The sequence below is a fragment of the Diabrotica undecimpunctata genome, chromosome 4, assembly GCF_040954645.1.
Source record: "Diabrotica undecimpunctata isolate CICGRU chromosome 4, icDiaUnde3, whole genome shotgun sequence".
Lineage (NCBI taxonomy): Eukaryota > Metazoa > Arthropoda > Insecta > Coleoptera > Chrysomelidae > Diabrotica > Diabrotica undecimpunctata.
The window spans coordinates 129,650,843-129,671,592 of record NC_092806.1 but is presented as its reverse complement, the minus strand read 5'-3'; the positions used below and the strand labels follow the sequence as shown (position 1 = coordinate 129,671,592).

The 20,750-nt window shown below is 34.5% G+C and overlaps 1 protein-coding gene across 1 annotated transcript in view; it reads right to left on the bottom strand.

Annotated features, from left to right (window-relative positions):
- Nucleotides 1-20,750, bottom strand: part of LOC140439997 (probable cytochrome P450 305a1) — a 52,636-nt gene that overhangs the window by 7,306 nt on the left and 24,580 nt on the right. The window contains exons 3-5 of the mRNA XM_072530225.1: nt 12,939-13,157; nt 10,289-10,588; nt 7,139-7,319 (exon numbers count right to left, since the gene is read on the bottom strand). Of these exons, the coding sequence (XP_072386326.1) occupies nt 7,139-7,319; nt 10,289-10,588; nt 12,939-13,157 (700 nt within the window). The remainder of the gene's footprint in view (nt 1-7,138; nt 7,320-10,288; nt 10,589-12,938; nt 13,158-20,750) is intronic.

Genomic DNA, 20,750 nt, shown 5'->3' with positions numbered 1-20,750 from the left:
GATAAGCTCCCATGGTTGATTGAGGTATTATTTTTTACAATAGTACTTCAATTCTCTTTGGTAGTCTCATCGTTACACATTGGCTTATTGGTTACTAGTTGCTTTGACAAAGTCCTCGTAGACATACCGTCTCAGGACTCGCATCTAATGTAGAGTCATATGTCGCCATGTTACCAATCCAACGGTAACTTTAACATCTTAACTGTAAATTAGACATAATGTAAACCAAATTTTATTTAATAATTTTTAAAGGGTTTTTACCCACATATTTAGTGGCTACATCCATGTATTAACTAGACACTGATGATGGAATATTTATTCCGAAAACGTTTTGTCAATTCAACATAGCCCAACTGGGTTTTTTATATACCTTTTTATAAAGGATTTTATTCAAAATTTTTTAATATGTATATGGTATACAGCCAAATACAGGAACTTTGTTTCCTTGTGGAAATACAATAAAATTATTATTATCAGAATTTTACTACGTGAGAAATATTCAAATAATGATCTTTGAGACATCTTGGCCTATTGTTAAAATTTATATCCTACCTACTACCTGACCTGAAAGTTTGTAAAACGTTTTAGTTAAGGGTATAAAATAGGGTGTAAATATTATTTAAATTATCAAAGACTCGCCAAAGCATATTGTTCAGAGATTATTTCATTTCTATAGTATAGTAGTATAGTATACTGTCAGAGCATTTTATTTTTCCACCTTCGGCGAAACCTTCGGCTTTGTTTTGGCCGAAGCCGAATTTTGGCCGAAGGTTTAAATATTTTTCCGAAGGTGGCCGAAACCGATGCCGAAGCCGATTAATCGGTCGCTCTCTATGTAGAACAGCATCACTTGTTCAACATTTGGCACCAGAATGAAATATTGCCACGATAATTCTAGTGGTTTTAGGGGCTGTTAATTTAAGGTACCAACCGAGATTCGTCATAATAGAGGCGCATACACATAAATTACCGTTTCAGACGACAAACGACCACACGCCGTTTTGGCCGGTTAATGGTAAGTTAAATTGAACATGTTTCAGGGTTGTGAGATAGAGATAGCACCTTTCATCGGAACGACCACATCGTGCGTTGATAACTGGTCCTCATAAAACACCTAACTCTCATTTATGGCTCCACGTGCCAGATCCCGGACAACTGCATTGATCTACAGACCAAACTAAGTGAGGGTTGCCAGATATGACTACAATTTCATGGAGTGATTGCCGATATAACCATCTCCCAATTACTGATAAACGGCTTCAGGTGGATGAGTTGGTAAGTGGTAAGGCACTCTGTTATCCTGAAGTTGCGAAATCGGCTTGAGATGCGGAGAAACTACAAAGCAGTCAACGGTATAAGGATGTGGAAAGTCACAGAATAACGTCACGTAGTAGTAAAACTATCATAACGACCGGCGTCGTCGAGTTCCCGGGCTTGACAAGGTGACAGCAGTTAGCAGCCATGCAACGGTGTAACGGTTGGTATCAGGTCTTGTATGAAACATGAGAACAAATAACATTAAGACAGCTGCATAAAACGCTGCATTCGATAAAGTACGACATGAACATTTAATGAATGTCCTGAAATCAAAGAAGATTGACTACAACGACCTCAGGATCATATCAAATTTATACTATAAACAGCGAGCAAAAGTACGTGTTAACGAACAGCTGTCAGAAGAAATTGAAATTAGATGTGGAGTAAGACAGGGATGCGTATTGTCGCCAATTCTTTTCAACGCCTACTCCGAAGAGGTCCTGAAAAAAGCTCTTGAGGGTGAAACAGCTGGAATAAAGGTAAATGGAGTTCCCATTAACAACATTAGATATGCGGACGACACTGTGATTTTAGCCGAAAACATTGAAGATCTTCAGAGACTGGTGACCAGAATAGCAGAGTATGGAAAAGAGTATGGTCTAACAATGAATGTCAAGAAGACGAAATTTATGAGAATATCGAAAACTCAAAGAAATAACGAGAGTCTTCTAATAAACGAAACCAACGTCGAACAAGTGGACAAATATGCATACCTGGGAACAATGATTAACTCCACAAATGATTACAATCAGGAGATAAAAATAAGAATAGAAAAGGCTAGAGCAAATTTCAACAAAATGAGAAGAGTTCTATGTACCAGGGATTTAAAACTGGAACTAAGAGTTAGGTTGGCGAGGTGCTATGTTTTTTCGACCTTATTTTATGGAATGGAATCTTGGACCTTGAATGCTACATCAACGAAAAAACTGGAATCATTTGAGCTGTGGGTGTACAGAAGAATTCTGAAAATATCATGGACAGAACACGTCACAAACAAAAAGGTTCTGAGAAGGATGAACAAAGAAATGGAAATTTTAAATTCAATAAAAACAAAAAAATTGGAATATCTCGGACATATTACACGTGGAGAGAAATACACCTTGCTCCAACTGATCATGCAGGGAAAGATCCAAGGAAAGAGAAGCATAGGGAGGCGTAGAATGTCATGGCTGCGCAACCTGAGAGAGTGGTACGGATGTACATCAAATGAACTTTTCAGAGCAGCCGTCTCAAAAGTTCGAATAGCTATGATGATTGCCGACCTCCGCCGCGGAGATGGCACTTGAAGAAGAAGATAAAACGCCAGAACTATCAGGGTAAAAAAATAGACAACATAATCAATGAAATGAATAGATTCAAAATTGATATGCTGAGAATAAGTAAAATAAGGTGGCTAAGTAATGGTAAGTGCGAGAAGGAGGATGAAATAATGTTTTTTCGGATAGCAGAGAAGATGTCAATCATAGGCATATAGTAGCAGTTGTAGTGAATAATAAAGTCAGAAAACATATAAAAAAAAAATTTTATATTCAGAACGTTATAAATATGTTGATTTAGATACGAGTATATGCCCATTTTTAGATTTAAATATAATTCAGGTTTATGCTCCGAAAACTGAGAGTACTGTTGAAGAAGTTGAAGGGTTTTGCCAACGAGTAGGCGACGTCATAAAAAACCTGAAGTAATAAGACATAACCATCGTAATGGAAAGTTTTAACTCCAAAACAGGAAAATGAGTAACGCTGTCGGTAAGTGTAGGTTGAGAACAACAAATGAACGAGGGGAGCGACTTATATAGTTTTGCCAGGAGAAAAACTTAATTATCACTAATACTTGGTTCAGTTACCATTAAGAAGGTTGTACACTTGGAAGTCACAGGACAAACCGGGATACATCGCTAGAAATCAAATAGATTTTATAATAAACAAACGATTTCGAAACCAATATTATCTGCCAAACTATATCCGGTAGCTGATATAAATTCTGATTAAATGCTGCTTGTAACCAAATTAGGAGTCGGAATAAAAACTACCACTACCAATGGTATTGAAAGAGACTGATTTAACTTAAAGGACACTTCCTCTTCTTCTTCTTCTTCTTCCTCTTTATAAGCAATTCTGATTGTTCATTGGCGGATTAATACCTCCATGGAAGGTTGTCACTCCATCTTTTGCGCTTTCGTCCGATACTTCTCCTGCCGATTGGTGACTTATCTCTTGCTATTTTGACGACATGGGTCTTCCCCATTCTGCTTATGTGGTTATTGTATTCTTTACTTTCTATTTTGTGTCCATTCATTTATACACTGTACGTTATATTTTCTTATAATGTCTTTACTTCTCTGTCGATCTCTCAGCGTATTTCCTGTTACAGCGTATATAGTGTTATTAAGTAATCCTGCCAGTCTATTTGCTTTTTGTACTTAATCTCTCGCTTCTTTGTCCAGGCGTCCACAGCTGGATAATGTAATTCTAAGGTATTTTATTTCCACTACTTGTTCAATACTGATGCCATCAATTTCTATTTTACATCTGATTGGTTCTTTGCTTATTACTATTGTTTTAGTTTTCTGAGATGAGATTTTGTCATATTTAATTCTTTTGCTCTTATGTTAAATCTATGGACCAATCTTTGCAGACTATCTTCGTCTTGAACTTTTGTTTCCCATTCTGTATCCTGTTTCTTTGTTAACGCTTTTGAAACAGGATAAAGCGTAAGCGTTAAAGGACGCTACCAACAGTGCAAAAGACGTGATTGGTTTATTGGTCTGTTTTTCTTTGTCATCGAATTCTATTTGTTAAATCCTGTCATATGACACCTCCTACGTCACGATCAAACTAACCGTTCTCGAGTTGAACGACGTCAGTGAAAGTGGAAGTGAACGACGTCATAGTATTCTTAAAAACCCATCGCCAAGATGTTATTTTAAGAAATTCAGACTGTACTCCGTATAGTCCTGGAGCTTTTCCTTCTTTTAGCGATAGTCTGAAGGATCTTATTTTTTTTTTGATTACCTATTTTTGTCATTAACAAGTTTACTTACTCTTCTCTTTTTACATTTACATGTTATTCTTGATTTCTTGGAATTTTTTATCCAGTTCTTTCTGTTTGGCTTTTCTAATCTTTCTATAAATAGATCTGTCATTCTTAATTTTCCTTTTTTCTTCTATCAGCTGTATCCTCCTCTGTCATCCTCCTTGTTTTATATTTACTCTCTTTATTTTTTATAAAATTGTCTTTGATGTCCTCTGTCGTATAAATAGTATATTTGTTTTAATATAGTAACATCTTATCCTAAGAGGCTCTAAAATTAATTTCTTGTGGCATGTTTAAGTTAAATATTGTATTTTTATGGGACTAAATCACAATGGATTGTAACAAAAACTACATTTTGCGTTTGTTTTTGACGTTTCAATTTCCATTCGGAAATCGTTTTCAAAAGATTATTATTATAACCTGTTGTTGTTTATCAATTTGCGTTTTGTTGTCCAGAGACTCCTTAAATGACATTTTTTTTTCAACACTATAATTGAAGGGCAAGGGGAAAAACAAACGATGCCGATCTTATAAGAATTTCAAGTAATCAACTTATTATGTTGACAATATCCGGTCCCAAACATGTGCTAAATTGTACGGGAATAACACCAACTGTGTCCAAATAACAAAGCATTAGAAAATACCTACACTGGATAAAAACCAACGTTGTCCGCGCGGTACTGGTAAATAACCGACGTAGTTTAACTAGTTGCCTAGCAACGACCGTTGACCGGGCGTGACAATCTTCCATGTTTGGTTCTTTTCGCGGCAGTTTATGTCGAGATGAGTTCGAGTGAAGAGTATTTGTGTGACGATCTTTTAAAAAAAATTCAAGAAACGAAAGAAAATTGGCCGAGCCAGATGTAATGAAAAAGTTGAGGTTGCAGTCTCACGAGTTAGGAGATTAAGTGCAAAAGATTGAAGTGTTTTGAAAACATTACTGCTCAAGAGAGGCAAAACATACTTAACATACTCAATCAACTAGGATCAATAGATGCTTAAAACTTTTACTTAGCTGGCTTGATTGCTGTATTGACAGTTATAAGACGAAGGTCACGACAAATCGATGGAGAACAAACATCATGATGCTACCTGCCGCTACAGAGTACGAGTGAAGAGGGAAAACATAGAAGAAATATATTTCTGCAGTAGTGCCTTTACTGCAATGCATGCTATCACTAGATCTAAGTTGGTTCATATTCAAACCTCACTGAAAACTTCCGGAATTGCTCCTGTCGACAAAAGAGGAAAGCATTCTTCAAAACATCGTCAACTTCTGATTTAAGTACCCAGATTCAGCGGCATATTGCTTCAGTTCGGGGCAGGTTGAGTCATTATAGAATTCACGACTACAACAAAGTGTATTTAAGTGAAGAGTTGAATATTATGAGAATGTTTCAAATGTTTAAAGAAAAGTATCCTGCTGCATCTTTCGTATGATACCTACCGAAATATTTTTAATAGCAAGTTCAACATTTCATTTGTGCTAAACTCGTGTCCAAGTTTTTTATAATAGAAAACGAGCTGCCCGAATAAAAGCTAGAAGAACTTTTGAATATGAATCAATCGTCATGGACTACAAGAAAAACATTTCGCTACCCAACATCAGCACTAACGATGTTTATTATAGGAGACAACTTTCTATGTTTTCGTTTAACATTCACGTACTGTCTTCAGGAAAATCCTATTTTTTACATATCCTGAATATGTGTCGAGCAAAGGATCCGACGAGGTATCATCGTTTCTGTTCTTCTCAATTTTTACTGAACTACCAACAGAAGTCCGTCATCTTCACATTTTCTGCGACTCAGCTGGCGGACAAAATAAAAATTTCACAATTGTTTAGCTACTTCATTACATTGTCCACAATATAAAGCATCTAGATACTATTCAACTCATATTCGCCATCAGAGGACATTCGTATCTAGAATGTGATAAAAACATGGGCTTGATAGATTTGGCTAGAGGGAACTACCAGTATATTGGATAAATTTGTTACAAGATGCAAGAAAAAAGAAGCCGAAACCGTTCAAAGTTATAGATGTGAATAAGAAATTAACGAAACAGTGGACTACTTTTCTGCAAGAAAAATTTATTCGTAAGTGCCCAATAGCTCTGCAGCAAGTAAGAGAATTTCGAGTGATGAAAGAAAAACGCGGATTGGTTTTTTACCGAACCACTTATAATGGCATTTGGGAAAGCAAGCAAATAACAAGTAAATCAATAAAATCTGGTGTTCCTATACAAATTAAAGATGGTGAATTTGAACTACCAAGTCAACCATACCATGGAACATTACCAATTTCCCAAGCTAAGTATAACGATTTACAAGTGTTAAAATGATTTTGTCTTCTAAATGCTAAATAATTTTATGAAACATTGCTATACAAATGAAAAATCTCTATGTAAGCTTATGTCGAAAGAGGACATCGTTAGTTTTTAACAAGTTATTTGTGACGTTAAAGTGTTTTTTTATTTTTTCAACTACAATCTAATAATCTTAAGTTCAAATTCTTTTGTTTAGATACTAACAAAATAGTAATAAACTACCTAAAATATTTTCATGCAGTTTTATTTATTTCTAAGATCGTAACAAGCAGTTTGGTAACGTTAATGAACTTTTCTCTGTAAGTTACTTTTGTGACATCGTTTGTTTTTTCCCCTTACTCTTCAATTAAAGTATATTGTTCCGAAGTGGAAATCGAAACGCCAAAATAAACTTATATTAAAGTAAAATTCCCGCTTATTTCCAGTAAAAATAGTAAATTGTATTAAAATATATTACCTTCCTCTCTCACTAAATGATATTTCCTCCGACTTTTCAAATGCTTCATTCAAACAACGTCTTACTTTGTCTTGGACATCGGGATACAAAACCATCATGAGAATAGCAAAATCTATCGTGTTGCTTGTTGTTTGAGATCCAGCAATAAATATGTCCAAACAAATCATTAACAGTTGATCCTCTAAAACAGTTTTGTTATTATTTTTACTGGTGGACGAAAGTTTTAAAAATTATGCATTTTGCCCTTAAATTGTTAATAATTTATAAAGTCCATCCAACCCACTGCAGGAAACATAGAGGTTTTGGATATCGAGGTCGATAAAGCTCACAAAACTTGTCAGATCATAGGTAGATCAGGAAGGTATAAAAATGGAATTTAGCAACATTTTTTTAACTGGCGCCCGTTTTGACAGCTGTCAAGTAATTTATATTTAGTTTGGTTTAGCATTTTGACCATGAATAGACTGACGTCTGAACAACGCTTCCAAATTGTGCAAATTTATTGTGAAAATCATGATTCTTTTCGAAATACGTATCGCGCACTATATCCATTTTATGGTCAACATAATCGTCGCTCAGTAATTAGTTCGATTAACCATGGAACGTTTTCGCACCACGTTTATTCTAGATGATAATACGTACGATGACATCGTACGATGCGTACAGAAGAAGTTGTTGCTGCAGTGGAGGATAGCATAGAGCAAGACCCGAATCTGTCTATACACCAACGTGTACAGCTGTTGGAAATACGTCCATCCACTTTATGGAAGATTTTACAGAACAGAAAGATCTTGCTTTGCTTGCTTACAAAATCCAACAAGTCGTGCAAGAACTGAAGCTACACGATCACCTATCAAGGCGTAGATTGGGCGAATTGGCCCAAAACAAGATTGTCGTTGATCCCGATTTTCATAAGCAAATTTTGTCTAGCGATAAAGCTTACTTTTTGTTGAATGACTACGTTGAGAAACCATTACAGTCAAAAAACGCTGGCCAGAATGTTACAATCAATGGTGATCACTATAGACCCATGATTACTGACTTTTTCATTAATCTTAATCTGACGCTGCTGTATATCTCGTTAAAAAAGAAGGGGATAATCGCAACACTCTCATTATCTAATAGTTGTAATAATTCTGCAGGTATTTCGTCAAGATCAGAAGATTTTCCTCGTTTCACTTGGTCAATGGTCCTCTGAACATCTGATATTAGAATCGGTGGGTCCGTACCTCGGTTAGATGTTATTTCTTATTAGATTATTTGGTTATCTTTAAATAATTCTATTATGTAATTTTCCCATTCGGTATAGCGCTCTTTAATATCACTTAAAATTCTACCACTAGAGTCTTGTAGCATATTGTACTACTAAATTCTGCTTTCACCTGTTTTTAGTTTTTTATGCAAATAGAAGCTGTCATACTGTTGCTCAAATTTCTTAATTTCTAAACGGGATTCTTGTACCATCTGCCGTTTGCTACTTTAATTCTTTTTCGCATTTCTTTATGTATTTTATTGTATTTTCTCTGTTTATGGATTTGTACTTCCTCTGAACGTCCAGAAGATCTAAGATGTCTTGTGTCATCCAATCATTTTTAACTTTTCGATATGCAGTGATAATGGTGGTTTTCATTTGTTCTCAACATTTATCTATGTTGTTGGTATCTTCTAGTCTAATTTCATGGAACTTGTTAAGGTTTTCTGATTTTAACATACTCTCTCTAGCCTAACTGTGATTGTAGAGCACAGTAGACACCAATCATTTTTAACTTTTCGATATGCAGTGATAATGGTGGTTTTCATTTGTTCTCAATATTTATCTATGTTGTTGGTATCTTCTAGTCTAATTTCATGGAACTTGTTAAGGTTTTCTGATTTTAACATACTCTCTCTAGCCTAACTGTGATTGTAGAGCACAGTAGAGTAAGGTCTGACCGAATATCGGCACCTGGGTAAGTCTTGACCGATTTTATGCAGTCTTTAAATTGCTCAGTGGTTGTTTTATAATTAATTTGATTTCTTACAATATTTTCTTGTCAATTACTTGAAGACCTTCAAGCATATAGACTACGTTTTGGTAGATACAACCATGTATTCATAATTACAAATTTTTTCTCTTGGCAGAACTGCACCAACTGTTTTCCTTTTTCATTTCGTGGTCCTAGAGCGAACTTTCCAGTAATATTATGAGTACTTTCTGATCCCACTATTGCATTGAAGTCCACCATGATAAGAGTATGTTCGTTTTTTTGGCATCGCTAATGCTTCTGATACAAAATGGTAGAATGTTTCAATTATGGTATTTTCTTTGTCTGCAGTTGGTGCGTATACTTGTATTACATTTATATCCACTGGAAATGCAGCTAATTGAATTAGCATTACTCGATCTGATAATGAGACAAATTTTATTACTGATTTTCCAAGCGATTTCTTTACTATGACTGCTACGCCGTTTTGATGTGACTCATCGTTTGTCCCAGAGTAATATATCTGATAGTCTTGAGAATTGTACTGTCCTTCGTTTGGCCATCTTGTTTTGCAGACTTCGAATATAGTCTGCCCATTTTAAGTAAGAGATTTCTAAGCTTTTCTGCTTCATATAACGTTTTACCATTCCACGTGCATATTTTAATTTTTTTTAGGTTTATTTAACTTACTTAATTTTTATAGGGATTTCGCTTGTTGGTGATCAAGGAAGCCTTACAATCTTCCTCTGCCAGTTCTTGGGGTCCGAATCCACAATCAGTAACTGCTATTTTGTGGCTATTGCTTGATATGACGATTGTTCTTGAAATATCTTTAGGGATATTTAATGTAGTACTTTTACGTAGCCTCTTATATCTCCAGGCCGTTGGCCATTTATCGGCTCAACACTTTTTTTCGGACAATTCCTTATTCCGGGGACAAAGGGGGTACCCTTATTCTCTTCTCAGTTCGTCCACCCGAAACTGTTGACTAACAAGAGAGGGACTGCAAAACTGACTTACATATGGATAAAGATAAAGAGAATGGTAAAAAAAATATGATTTAAAATTACTTAAAATCTAGAGGCTGGGTGTTAAAAATAAAGTATGTACAATTTTAAATTGCAGTCAAATCTTAATAATAATAAAATTAATAAAATTATTGTCTGCGAGTAAAAAAATTACTTACCTGTGAACGTAGTTGGCTTTCCATTATTCCTTTTCATTTCTGATATAAAGGAATATATTAAATCATCATCTCGGCCTTCTGTCCATGTCTTATAATGCTCGTTAATAGTTCCCATAAGCAATGTTTTTAACTCTTTGTTTAATTCTACTATAACATTGTAACCAGATTTCTCTGGAGCTATATACCTCAACCAAGGAAACGTATTCAAGACTCCTCCAGCCATATTAAACGCTAAAGCTCGTCTATCTAGCAGCTCCAATAGTTTTATGAGACTCGGATCATTTCGTTCTAATCTTAAACCTATTTAAACATATATTAACACATCATTGTAATGGTATTTGGCAAAAGAATTTAAATTAAATATTATGTTTATATGGGATTTAGCCACAATTGATTGTAATGAAAATTACATTTTTAAATAACTTTTGACGTTTCAATTTCCACTGATAACAGCATGCTTATCCTTGAAAAAATCTTAGGATGATCTTTTTGCTCTCAGAATATCAAATTATGACTATTTTGTATGTTTTTTTGTATTATATGTTTGTGTAATGTGTGTTGCATATGTATTCTGTATAAATTGTAGCTGTATACCTTCGACTTCCCATTAATCCGCTATTGTTGGTATGATTTTGTTGTTACTTCTTCCTTTAGTATTGTCAACCAAAGCCTGCTACATTCTGCTGATGGGTTTGCTATACATTTTTCTTTATTAAATAGGATGAGAGCTACTTCTTTAACTTTTCTCTTTTTCATGTTTGTTTCTTTCATGATTATTGATGCATGTTTTTATTGTACTTTATGCTAGTTGTCCCAGGTATGTTTAAATATCTGAGATTTTCGAAGTCTATTCAATGGTTGAATTTCAGAGATTTGGTCGGTCAATGTTTGGCAATTAAAAGTGAATAGAGAACTGATGATGCTTATAAAATAAGAATAAAAGCGAAACTTATTCTATTAAATTAATGAAGTAGTTGACGACTTTCATTTGCCAAATATTGACCGATCAAACCTCTGAAATTCATGGACCAAACTTAACGAGAAATTGGCGAGAACCGAAGCAAAAAAGACCTTTTTGTTCCAATGCAGGAAGACAAATAAATACCCACGTTTTATAAGTGATCGAACCGACCACTTCATGCAGTCCACTATGGGTTCCCTGTCCAACAAACTGACAAGAAGATCTGATTTCATCAACATGCAGGTGAGAGAACTATTGTTGAACTTCCACATTTCGTCTATACATTCCGATATAGCATTCATTCATCGACAAATGTCAAACATATTCATCCAACTTGAACATCTCCTTCCCTCAACAATTTTGGATCAGTATGAAGCTTCCCTAATCAAAAAATACATCTTCTTTCTACATAAATCTCTGTATCACCTTCAAAACAAATTAAGCAAGCTAGGGACCACTCCGTTCAATCGCTTACCATTTCACGAGAAATGGATAAAAAAATCTCACAGACATCCAAATACCCAACAACGTCCTCAAACTTCTTTCTCTCTGACCAAATTTCGGATTACAATCCTCATTCAAAAACTCTTTTGTATGTAATTTCGTAGCTGACATAGAAAACACACTGTCTCAATCTGAATCCAATGACCTTCTCGAATTAAGATCATATGCCAATAACATTCTCAGCAACTTTTTGCATAAGCCGTTAAAAGCCAAAGCCGATATTGATCTAATATATGAACAAACGTCCACTTTCCTAAAAGGACACCCAGACCTAATGGTATTAACTAGTGATAAAGGTAATGCCACAGTCCTTATGATGAGAAAGCAATACATTAATCTGAGCCAGCAACTCCTAGATGATGGTAAATACTATCAACCATTTCTTTGCAATCCCGCTTAAACCTACACCAACAAAATCAACCGATATATCACTAAACTTAAAAACAAAAAAAATATTGACGAGACACTAGCCAAATCCCTCCATAATTACAATGGCTATGCTCCTAGATCTTACTGTTTCTCCAAAATTCACAAGCCACAACTGAGTATGCGACCCATATTATCTTCAATAATTGCTCCGTACACGAATATAGCTCAATTTCTAATCAACATTCTTTCACAAGCATACAATTATAATAATGACTTTAAAATAACAGATTCTTTTCAGTTCAGTGAATTTATTAATAATTATCAACTACCCAGAGGCTTTATCTTATAATATTATAGTATTATAATATTATAGTAAGTTTTGACGTAGTATCCTTGTTCACAAATCTTCCACTTTCCAGTGTATTAACTTCTCTCCGCAACTATTGGAATCAAATTCAACCCCACAGTCCGATATCTTGGGAAACTTTTTCCGAATTATTAAAATTGATTTTTGACACCAATTATTTAATTTTCAATGACAAATATTAACAAAGTGGTAAACTTTTTTGCATATTTTTGACATTTCATTCTCAGAGCAAAATTCAGCTTGTTCGTATGATTAAGTTCGTATGATTCGTGTGGTTAAGTGGCATTTTCGTCTCTGACAACTGGAATATAAGACATGATACAAAAACGTAGAAAGACACTAATAAAATCAAAAAGATGCGTAGTCACGTAAAAAGAATAGATGAAGAATAGAATAATGTGGTAAAAAAATAGACCTTGCCTATTCAGGTTTACAATAAACATACATACCCGTCAAAGATTTCCAAAGTACATTTAACACGGAAACGGATATAATGGGCACAATCTTAAGTTCTTCATTTTTATGTTGTTTCAAGATTGCCATAATATCACCCAGCTCTTCTCGGACCATGGTATCCATTGATTTAAAACCAAATCCAAGCGATTTAAGATGAGTAACAACAAAGTGTCTTTGTATTTTCCATAAATCTCCATCAGTACCTACAACCCCTGAAAATTTGTTTCTATTAAATATAATAATATAAATAAGCAATAGCTACAATATAAAGTTAATTCATATTTTTCATGAACATAAAACATCTTTGTACGAGCTGTTGAGTGAGAAGATCACTGCTTGCATACCCTCCTCGAAACAACGGCGGCGAGAAGTTTGAGAGGGCTTGCGCTGAAATTGCAGAACACAGATTGTCCAAAGGTGTGGTTTTTGAACGAAAACCAACGAGGTCAGGACGTTGACTAAACGATAACTAGTACAGGGTTACAGTAGAATATACTGGCCCTAAAAAATTATTTGTTATAGTGAAAACGTCATCAGAAACAAGTACCACTAGGTCAAAATCACCACCTTTGGCGGGCGTCCATCGAGGGACCCTCTAGCAGCATGGTAAACGCATTCACACGGTTTCTTAGGTAAATATAGCCACTTTCAAAAACTGTAAATAGCCCGTCGAATGGACAAGCCTTTTATACGAGAGCTTCTCCACTGTGATGCTGCAGTAGCCCCGATAGTCTGCTTGTCTGCTAGTTTGCAGGACACAGACTACTAGAATGCCTGGCATGACCAGGTTAGCCTAATCCAGCTGGTCTGTAACTTGTTAACAGACCGCGGCCATGCTTGCCAATATATATGTCCTTCTACAACACGATATTGAGGATGACATCTCCGGCACGAAATCGAGAGAAACGATCCGGAAAACCGAATATTGTTAGAACTCAACTTTTCTTCTCTATTAATGACAACGCCACGCAAACGATCCATATCTAAAAATCAAAGTCCCAGTAAATATTTAGCTTAAGTATCAAAAATTACTATTTCTCAAACAACAGTATCTTAACCATCTACATCACAACCGTCAACCTCCAAGCAAATCGCAACACCAATTTCTCAATCTATAAATTTTTTAGATTTAAAAATTATCAGACTTAAAAACAAACATGAGTTCTCCGTATTTCATAAACCTACCCATACTGACACGACTGTACACAATTCATCATGCCATTTCACACAACATAAATTGGCAGCCTACCATAACATGTTACATAGATTAATAAAAATTCCGATGTCAAAATACAACTTTGCATGAAATGAAAGAAACCACTCAGGAAAGCCAATACATCTTAATTTAAAGCCCTGATAATGTAATCATGATACAAAACAAGATTTGTAGATGTAGATTTACCCTGCCTAAATTGTTATGTTGCATAAGTTGCTCATTAATCAAGAGAGTCCTACAATGTCAAGTAAGATATTTGTTTAGAATTAGTTCAAAAAGTTTAGGGATGGCAGATAACATAACAACAGGCCTATAATTTTTCAGCACTTACTAGGGAAGGTGTGTAGTCTCAAAGATAAATTAAATAATACATGTAAAGGTTTGGATAGGCTGTAGACACATCTTTTTAAGATATATGTAGGAATATTATCAGGGCCATAACTCAGTTTATCCTTTAGACCATTTATAGACTCAAAGACTTTAGAAAGTGAAAAGTGGATAAATGGAATGTCAACAGAATTTTTTACTTTAAAATTGAAGTTACTTAAATTAACTTTGTCTGAGCGATAGACACTAGAGAAATGGCTCGCAAACAAGTTTGCTATTTAATCACTTGATTCAGCTAACAAGTCATTAAAATGCATGACATTTGGAATTCCGTGGCTTTTATTCAAAGATTCCAAAATTGTTTTGAGTTTGAGTGAATAGATTCCTCAATGTTAGAGATATAAGGTCTATAGCATTGATCTGTTAATGTTTTGCATTGTGTTCTAAAATCTGAAAATAAGGTATTAAATTTCTGACAATTAATGACAATTATATACAATGACAATTATTATTATATTGTATAATCAGCTGCTAATTGAGTTTGTTTGAATCTAGCATGAGCAGTTTTTTTAAATAACAAGTTTTTTTAAATCTGGAGAAAGCCAACGAGAAAATTTTGAAAGTTTATATGTTTTTTTCGGAACAAAGAGTGATATTGCTTCAGAAAGAACTTCATAAAAATTATTTACTGAGATATTAATATTTGAATCATTAAAAACAATATTCAATAATACAATATAATATAAAAATACAAAATTTGAATTACGATAGTCAAAATATGTAGTATTAAACCATTATATTACCATTAAAACTAACATCACAAGTAATTGCCACATGATGAAAGTTATTGGGAAGCAAAGTGTCTACTGCCTCATACACTGACAGTTTCCGATAGTTTTCAATACTATAGAAAATAAAATCCAAAAATACTCCACGTTGATTTGGTATAATATTTGATTGCCTCAGGTTCAGGTAAGAAAAGCATTCGCATATCAGCTTTGCTTGATAGTGTTGTGGGCAGTCAACAAGCAAGCCCTCTTCATTTGAGTAAGCCCAAGAAGCTAGTGGTAAATTGTAGTCGCCAAATAAATATACAGATCTGATACAAGTACATATATCCTATTGTTTTTAATAGTTTCAACTGCCGAGCAACGAACAAACAATTAATAAAATTTTAAATCAAAAACTACATAAGAAAGCACTGAAATTAGTATTTCCACCACCAGAGAAAAACCCAGTACCTTCTGCTCGATTGCATATACAGGCAAGATATCAACAAAAATAGCTCAACACATAAAAAAGAAAGGAATAAATCACACCAACTTTCAAAACAAACAACAACTTATAGAAATATATTAAGAATAACAAGAGCCAAAAGAAAAAGCACTTACGCAGTGGTGTATATAAACTTAAATGTGGCGACTGCCCAAAAACTTATATCGGTCAAACTGGTAGAAGTTTAAAAAAACGGTAGCTGAGCACAAACGAACTTTCAAGTTTTGAAAACAAAAGGTTTCAGTGTTTTATTTTTAGATAAAATGAATTTCCATCAAGTAACGATCAAGTCCATCACTTATATAATGTTTAATTCATTCTAGTTATTAAATAGAACATGTCGACCCTAAAAAATCTCCCATACGTATTTCTACGTATAAAGTTTTATGTTGTTTTTTTATGATCATTATATTTTATTATTTACTCATATTATTAGTGCTTTAATAAATGATTTGATGTAATAAACAAATGTATTGCAACTAAGGCAGTCCGTTTTGAAAAACAACAAAATTGTTTTTATAATGAATATGGTTGTCTTAGAATGTATTTATTAATATATAAAATATCCATATTTTGTACACAATTCGTATTGTATTTTTGTAACCATTTATTATTGTTTTGCAAAAAGTATAAAAATGTATACAAATGTTTCTATTTTAAAATTGAAAAACATGAATTAAATGGCTATTGACTTTATTTAGTAAGTATGTAAATAGCATTTTAACAAACACTAGATATTTTTAGGAGAAAAATATAATTAAATACTCGTTTTATCGTATGTAGGCTCTATTTATTGAGAATAAGAATACAATAATAATAATCTATTTTTAACAATTGTGTATAATAATAAAAACTTGACTTAATGTAGCTTTCTGCAACAAGTCACCGAGACAGGGACAGGTAGGCGAGACTGAGACACAAAGTGAGCTGTAGCTCCTTAAAATGAGCACGCGACCGAGATAAACGACATACGCAAAACATGCGTCTTTACTTCAGTATATCAAATATAGAAAAAGTTCGTGTAACGTTCAACCGTTGTTTAAAAGGTTACTTTAAGAAGAAAATGATATCGCACCTTGAAAACAAAAGTGACATTATCCCAAAATCTAGATATTTCAGTATGGCCATTTAAAGTTTTTCGAACAGTTCTGTAATGGATGTTGAACTAAAATAACCGAATTAAATACTACAATTAAAGTTATTTAACAGTTTGATTAAAGTACAGTTAGTTTCTACCGAAGAAGGCATGTTAATAATGTAACTACTAATTTAGAAAAAAATCTTTAAAAAAAATTCCTTATAGTGTCACTTTTGTTTTACATAAAAGTTCTGATTATTAGAATAAAAAGTCAAGTTAATATTTACCTTATTATAAAAAAAGAGAAAAATAAAACGAAATTGTGTCATATTAAAAAGAAAAATCGTTTATTTGGTAAAAGTAAACAAACTATTAATAATACTTAATGAAACTTAACATTTTTTCGAACTTAAAATAATTAAAAAACTTAAATATTATCAAAACATACTTTCATAATAGGATTTTCAATAATTGGGAATTAAGCCAGCATCAATAAGACTTTTTACATCATCTTTCTTTCTCTGTGATATATCCAATTTACGCTGATACAGAAGTTTGATTTCTGAAGCACGACTATTTCTATTGGTTCTTTTATTTAAGTCAAGCTCTTTAAAATCATCAAAGTAAGATGTTTTGTAGCTTATTTTTATCTCATGTTCGTTTTTCTCAACTTTGATGACTTTTAAATCAGACAGTTTTACATTTTGGACATCTACGCTCTTATTCAGCCTTGGAACCGGTAATTGTTTTATATCCAAGAAATCGCCATAGCGAAAGGTGTCCCTCTTTGTGCTTCGAATAGCACAAACATATTGCGAAGGTACGTATATTGGTCCTGACTTAAAACATCTTTTGACTTGATTTTCAATCAAAGAATGTACAGCGTCTATTTCGTTCTGATTATGGCCACGTATTAAACATTTATGGGTAATAGATTTTATTTTTAAATTTAGGACAGCATGTATGTACATCCCAATAATGAACTGGTTGTTTTGCTGTCCACAACAGTTATCAGAATTTAAGATGACATTCAATTCTTCATCAGCAGTTAAAGACTTTTTCTGTAGATACTTTAAAATACAACTACCTATCTCATTAGCTCCGCGATTTCCTTGTGATCCATACCAAAAAAAGCATTCAGTTGTGTCCTGTTTGAGTTCAGAGATAGTGAAATTTAAGCAATTTACTTTAGACTTATAATAGAAAGTTGATACCTCACCATTTGGAACTGGCATTACTGCTTGCAAGTCATAACATTCCACAATAAAACTGTGCGACACGTTCTCTTTATCATTAGCATTTTCCTCGCGACTCTTTTCTTTTTCAGCCAAATGTCACTCATAATTTTCTTTTTGTATTGAGCTTACTAACACCAGTCATTAACCAAAAAAATTCTTAAACATACTTAGAGTTGCAACGTGGAACGCTACTGGCCTGCTGAACCATAAGCAGGAAGTAATTACTTTCTTAAACCTGAATATAATTGATGTTCTGTTTATTTCAGAAACCCACTTTACCGATCTAACTACGTTAAATATACAACATACAGCACGTCTCATCCCGATGGTACAGCTCATGGTGGCTCAGCGGTAATCATTTGCAGCTGCATATCACATCATGCATTGCCGAAATATGCAACAGAAAAAATACAAGCAGCAATCGTTTAAGTAAATGCAACGCCATGGAACTTTAACATATCTGCTATGTATAGCCCACCTCTTCACGCCATCTCCACAGATGAATACAAAGCCTTCTTCCAATTACTTGGCAGTAAATTCGTAGCCGGGGGAGACTGAAATGCGAAATACACACATTGAGGCTCAAGACTTACAACAATAAAAGATCGTAATCTTCTAAAATCAATGACCGACAACAACTATGATTGCCACACCAACGCAATCCCTACGTACTGGCCAAGTAGCCCCAGAAAACTTCCAGACCTACTGGACTACTACATAAATAAAGAAGTATCCAGAAACAAGTGTCTAATAGAATCCAGCTATGATCTCTCATCGGATCATACACCGGTTATTATGAGTCTGATTACCACAGTTATAAACAGCCCACCACCGCCTCGACTCACGTCAAAAAACATTAACTGGACAGATTTTCAATCCTATCTAAAAAAAAACATCAATCGTAATCTGCAGATCAAATCTACACATAACGTAGATATAGCAGCTCAATACTTCACCACACTTGTGCAAAAAGCGGCATGGCAATCTACACCACCAACTGAACGCAAACCAACACATACCACAAATGTTCTCCTGTACATTCGCCAACTTATTGCTGAAAAACGCCGTGCGAGGAGAACCTGACAAAGATCTAGAAACAACATAGATATACATATATTCAATAGACTACGTAGGCAACTAGGAGTAGCCATCAAAGCCGCAAACAATGAAATATTCGAACATTACATTACAATCCTTACAGCAAATGACCAGACGTTATGGAAGGCGACTAAGAAGCTTAAGAAACCATACACAACTATGCCTCTCATCCGTAAACCAACTGGCGAATGGACCTGTTCAAACAAAGAAAAAGCGGACGTCTTTGCTAAACATCTTACAAACGTATTTCAAACAGAGCCAGCAGATCCTGATGAATAAGTGGAAGAATTAATTAGCGCAGCATGTCAAATGTCTCTCCCAATTAAACGTTTTACTCCTATAGAAGTCAAGAAAGAAATAAACAAACTCAACTCACGAAAGGCCCTACGTTATGATTTATTCTCGGCACAAGTACTAAAACAACTTCCCCGCAGAACCATTACTTTGCTAACAGTTATATTTAACCGCATGCTAAGCTTATCATATTTTCCAAAAATATGGAAATTTGCTGAAATCATTATGATGATTATCATATGCTGAAATCATATGAGCCCAATGAAGTAACACCTTATCGACTCATCAGCCTACTCCCTACCGTAAGTAAAGTTTTTGAAAGATTGCTGCTACAAAGTATATACGCAGATCATGAATTTCTAACATTACTACTAAAACATCAGTTTTGTTTTCGGGAAAATCACTCCACTACCCAACAAGTCCATCGAATGATAAACGAAATATCAAAAAGTCTTGAAGAAAAGGCATACTGCAACGCTATATTTCTAGACATCTCATAAGAGTTTGACAAAGTCTGGCACAGAAGTCTGCTTTACAAAGTAAAAATAGCACTATCCAGTAACTATTTCCTCCTACTTAAATCCTACATATCAAATAGATATATCTCTGTAAAATTCAAAGAACAACAATCCAACCTCTGTCCTATTAACTTCGGAGTCCCACAGGGTAGTGTTTTACGGCCGCTGCTTTTCTCACTCTACACAGCCGATATCTTCTTCTTCTTAAAGTGCCTATCCGTTCCGGACGTTGGCGATCATCACGGCTATCTTCACTTTGCTTATTGCAGCGCGGAACAGTTCAGTGGTAGTCGTGTTATACCACTTTCGCAAATTTTGAAGCCAGGAAATGCGTCTTCTTCCCGGTCCTCTCTTACCATTTACTTTCCCTTGGAGAATCAGCTGGAGAAGGCCGTAACGTTCTTGATTTCTCATTACATGACCTAGATATTCCAACTTTTTAGTTTTGACGGTCATGAGAATTTCACATTCTTTCTCCATTCTACGCAGGACCTCCACATTAGTAACTCTGTCAACCCAGGATATACGTAAGATGCGCCTATAACACCACATTTCGAAAGCTTCGAGCCGATTCATAGATGCAACAGTCAGTGTCCATGCTTCCATTCCGTAGAGCAGAACTGTGAATATGTAGCAGTTCAATAGACGGCATTTTGTTTTTAATGATATGTCTCGACTGTTGAAAATAGTTCTCATTCTAACGAATGCTGCTTTTGCTTTATTATTCGCTGTTTAATTTCTGTTGAGTGGTCCCATTGGCT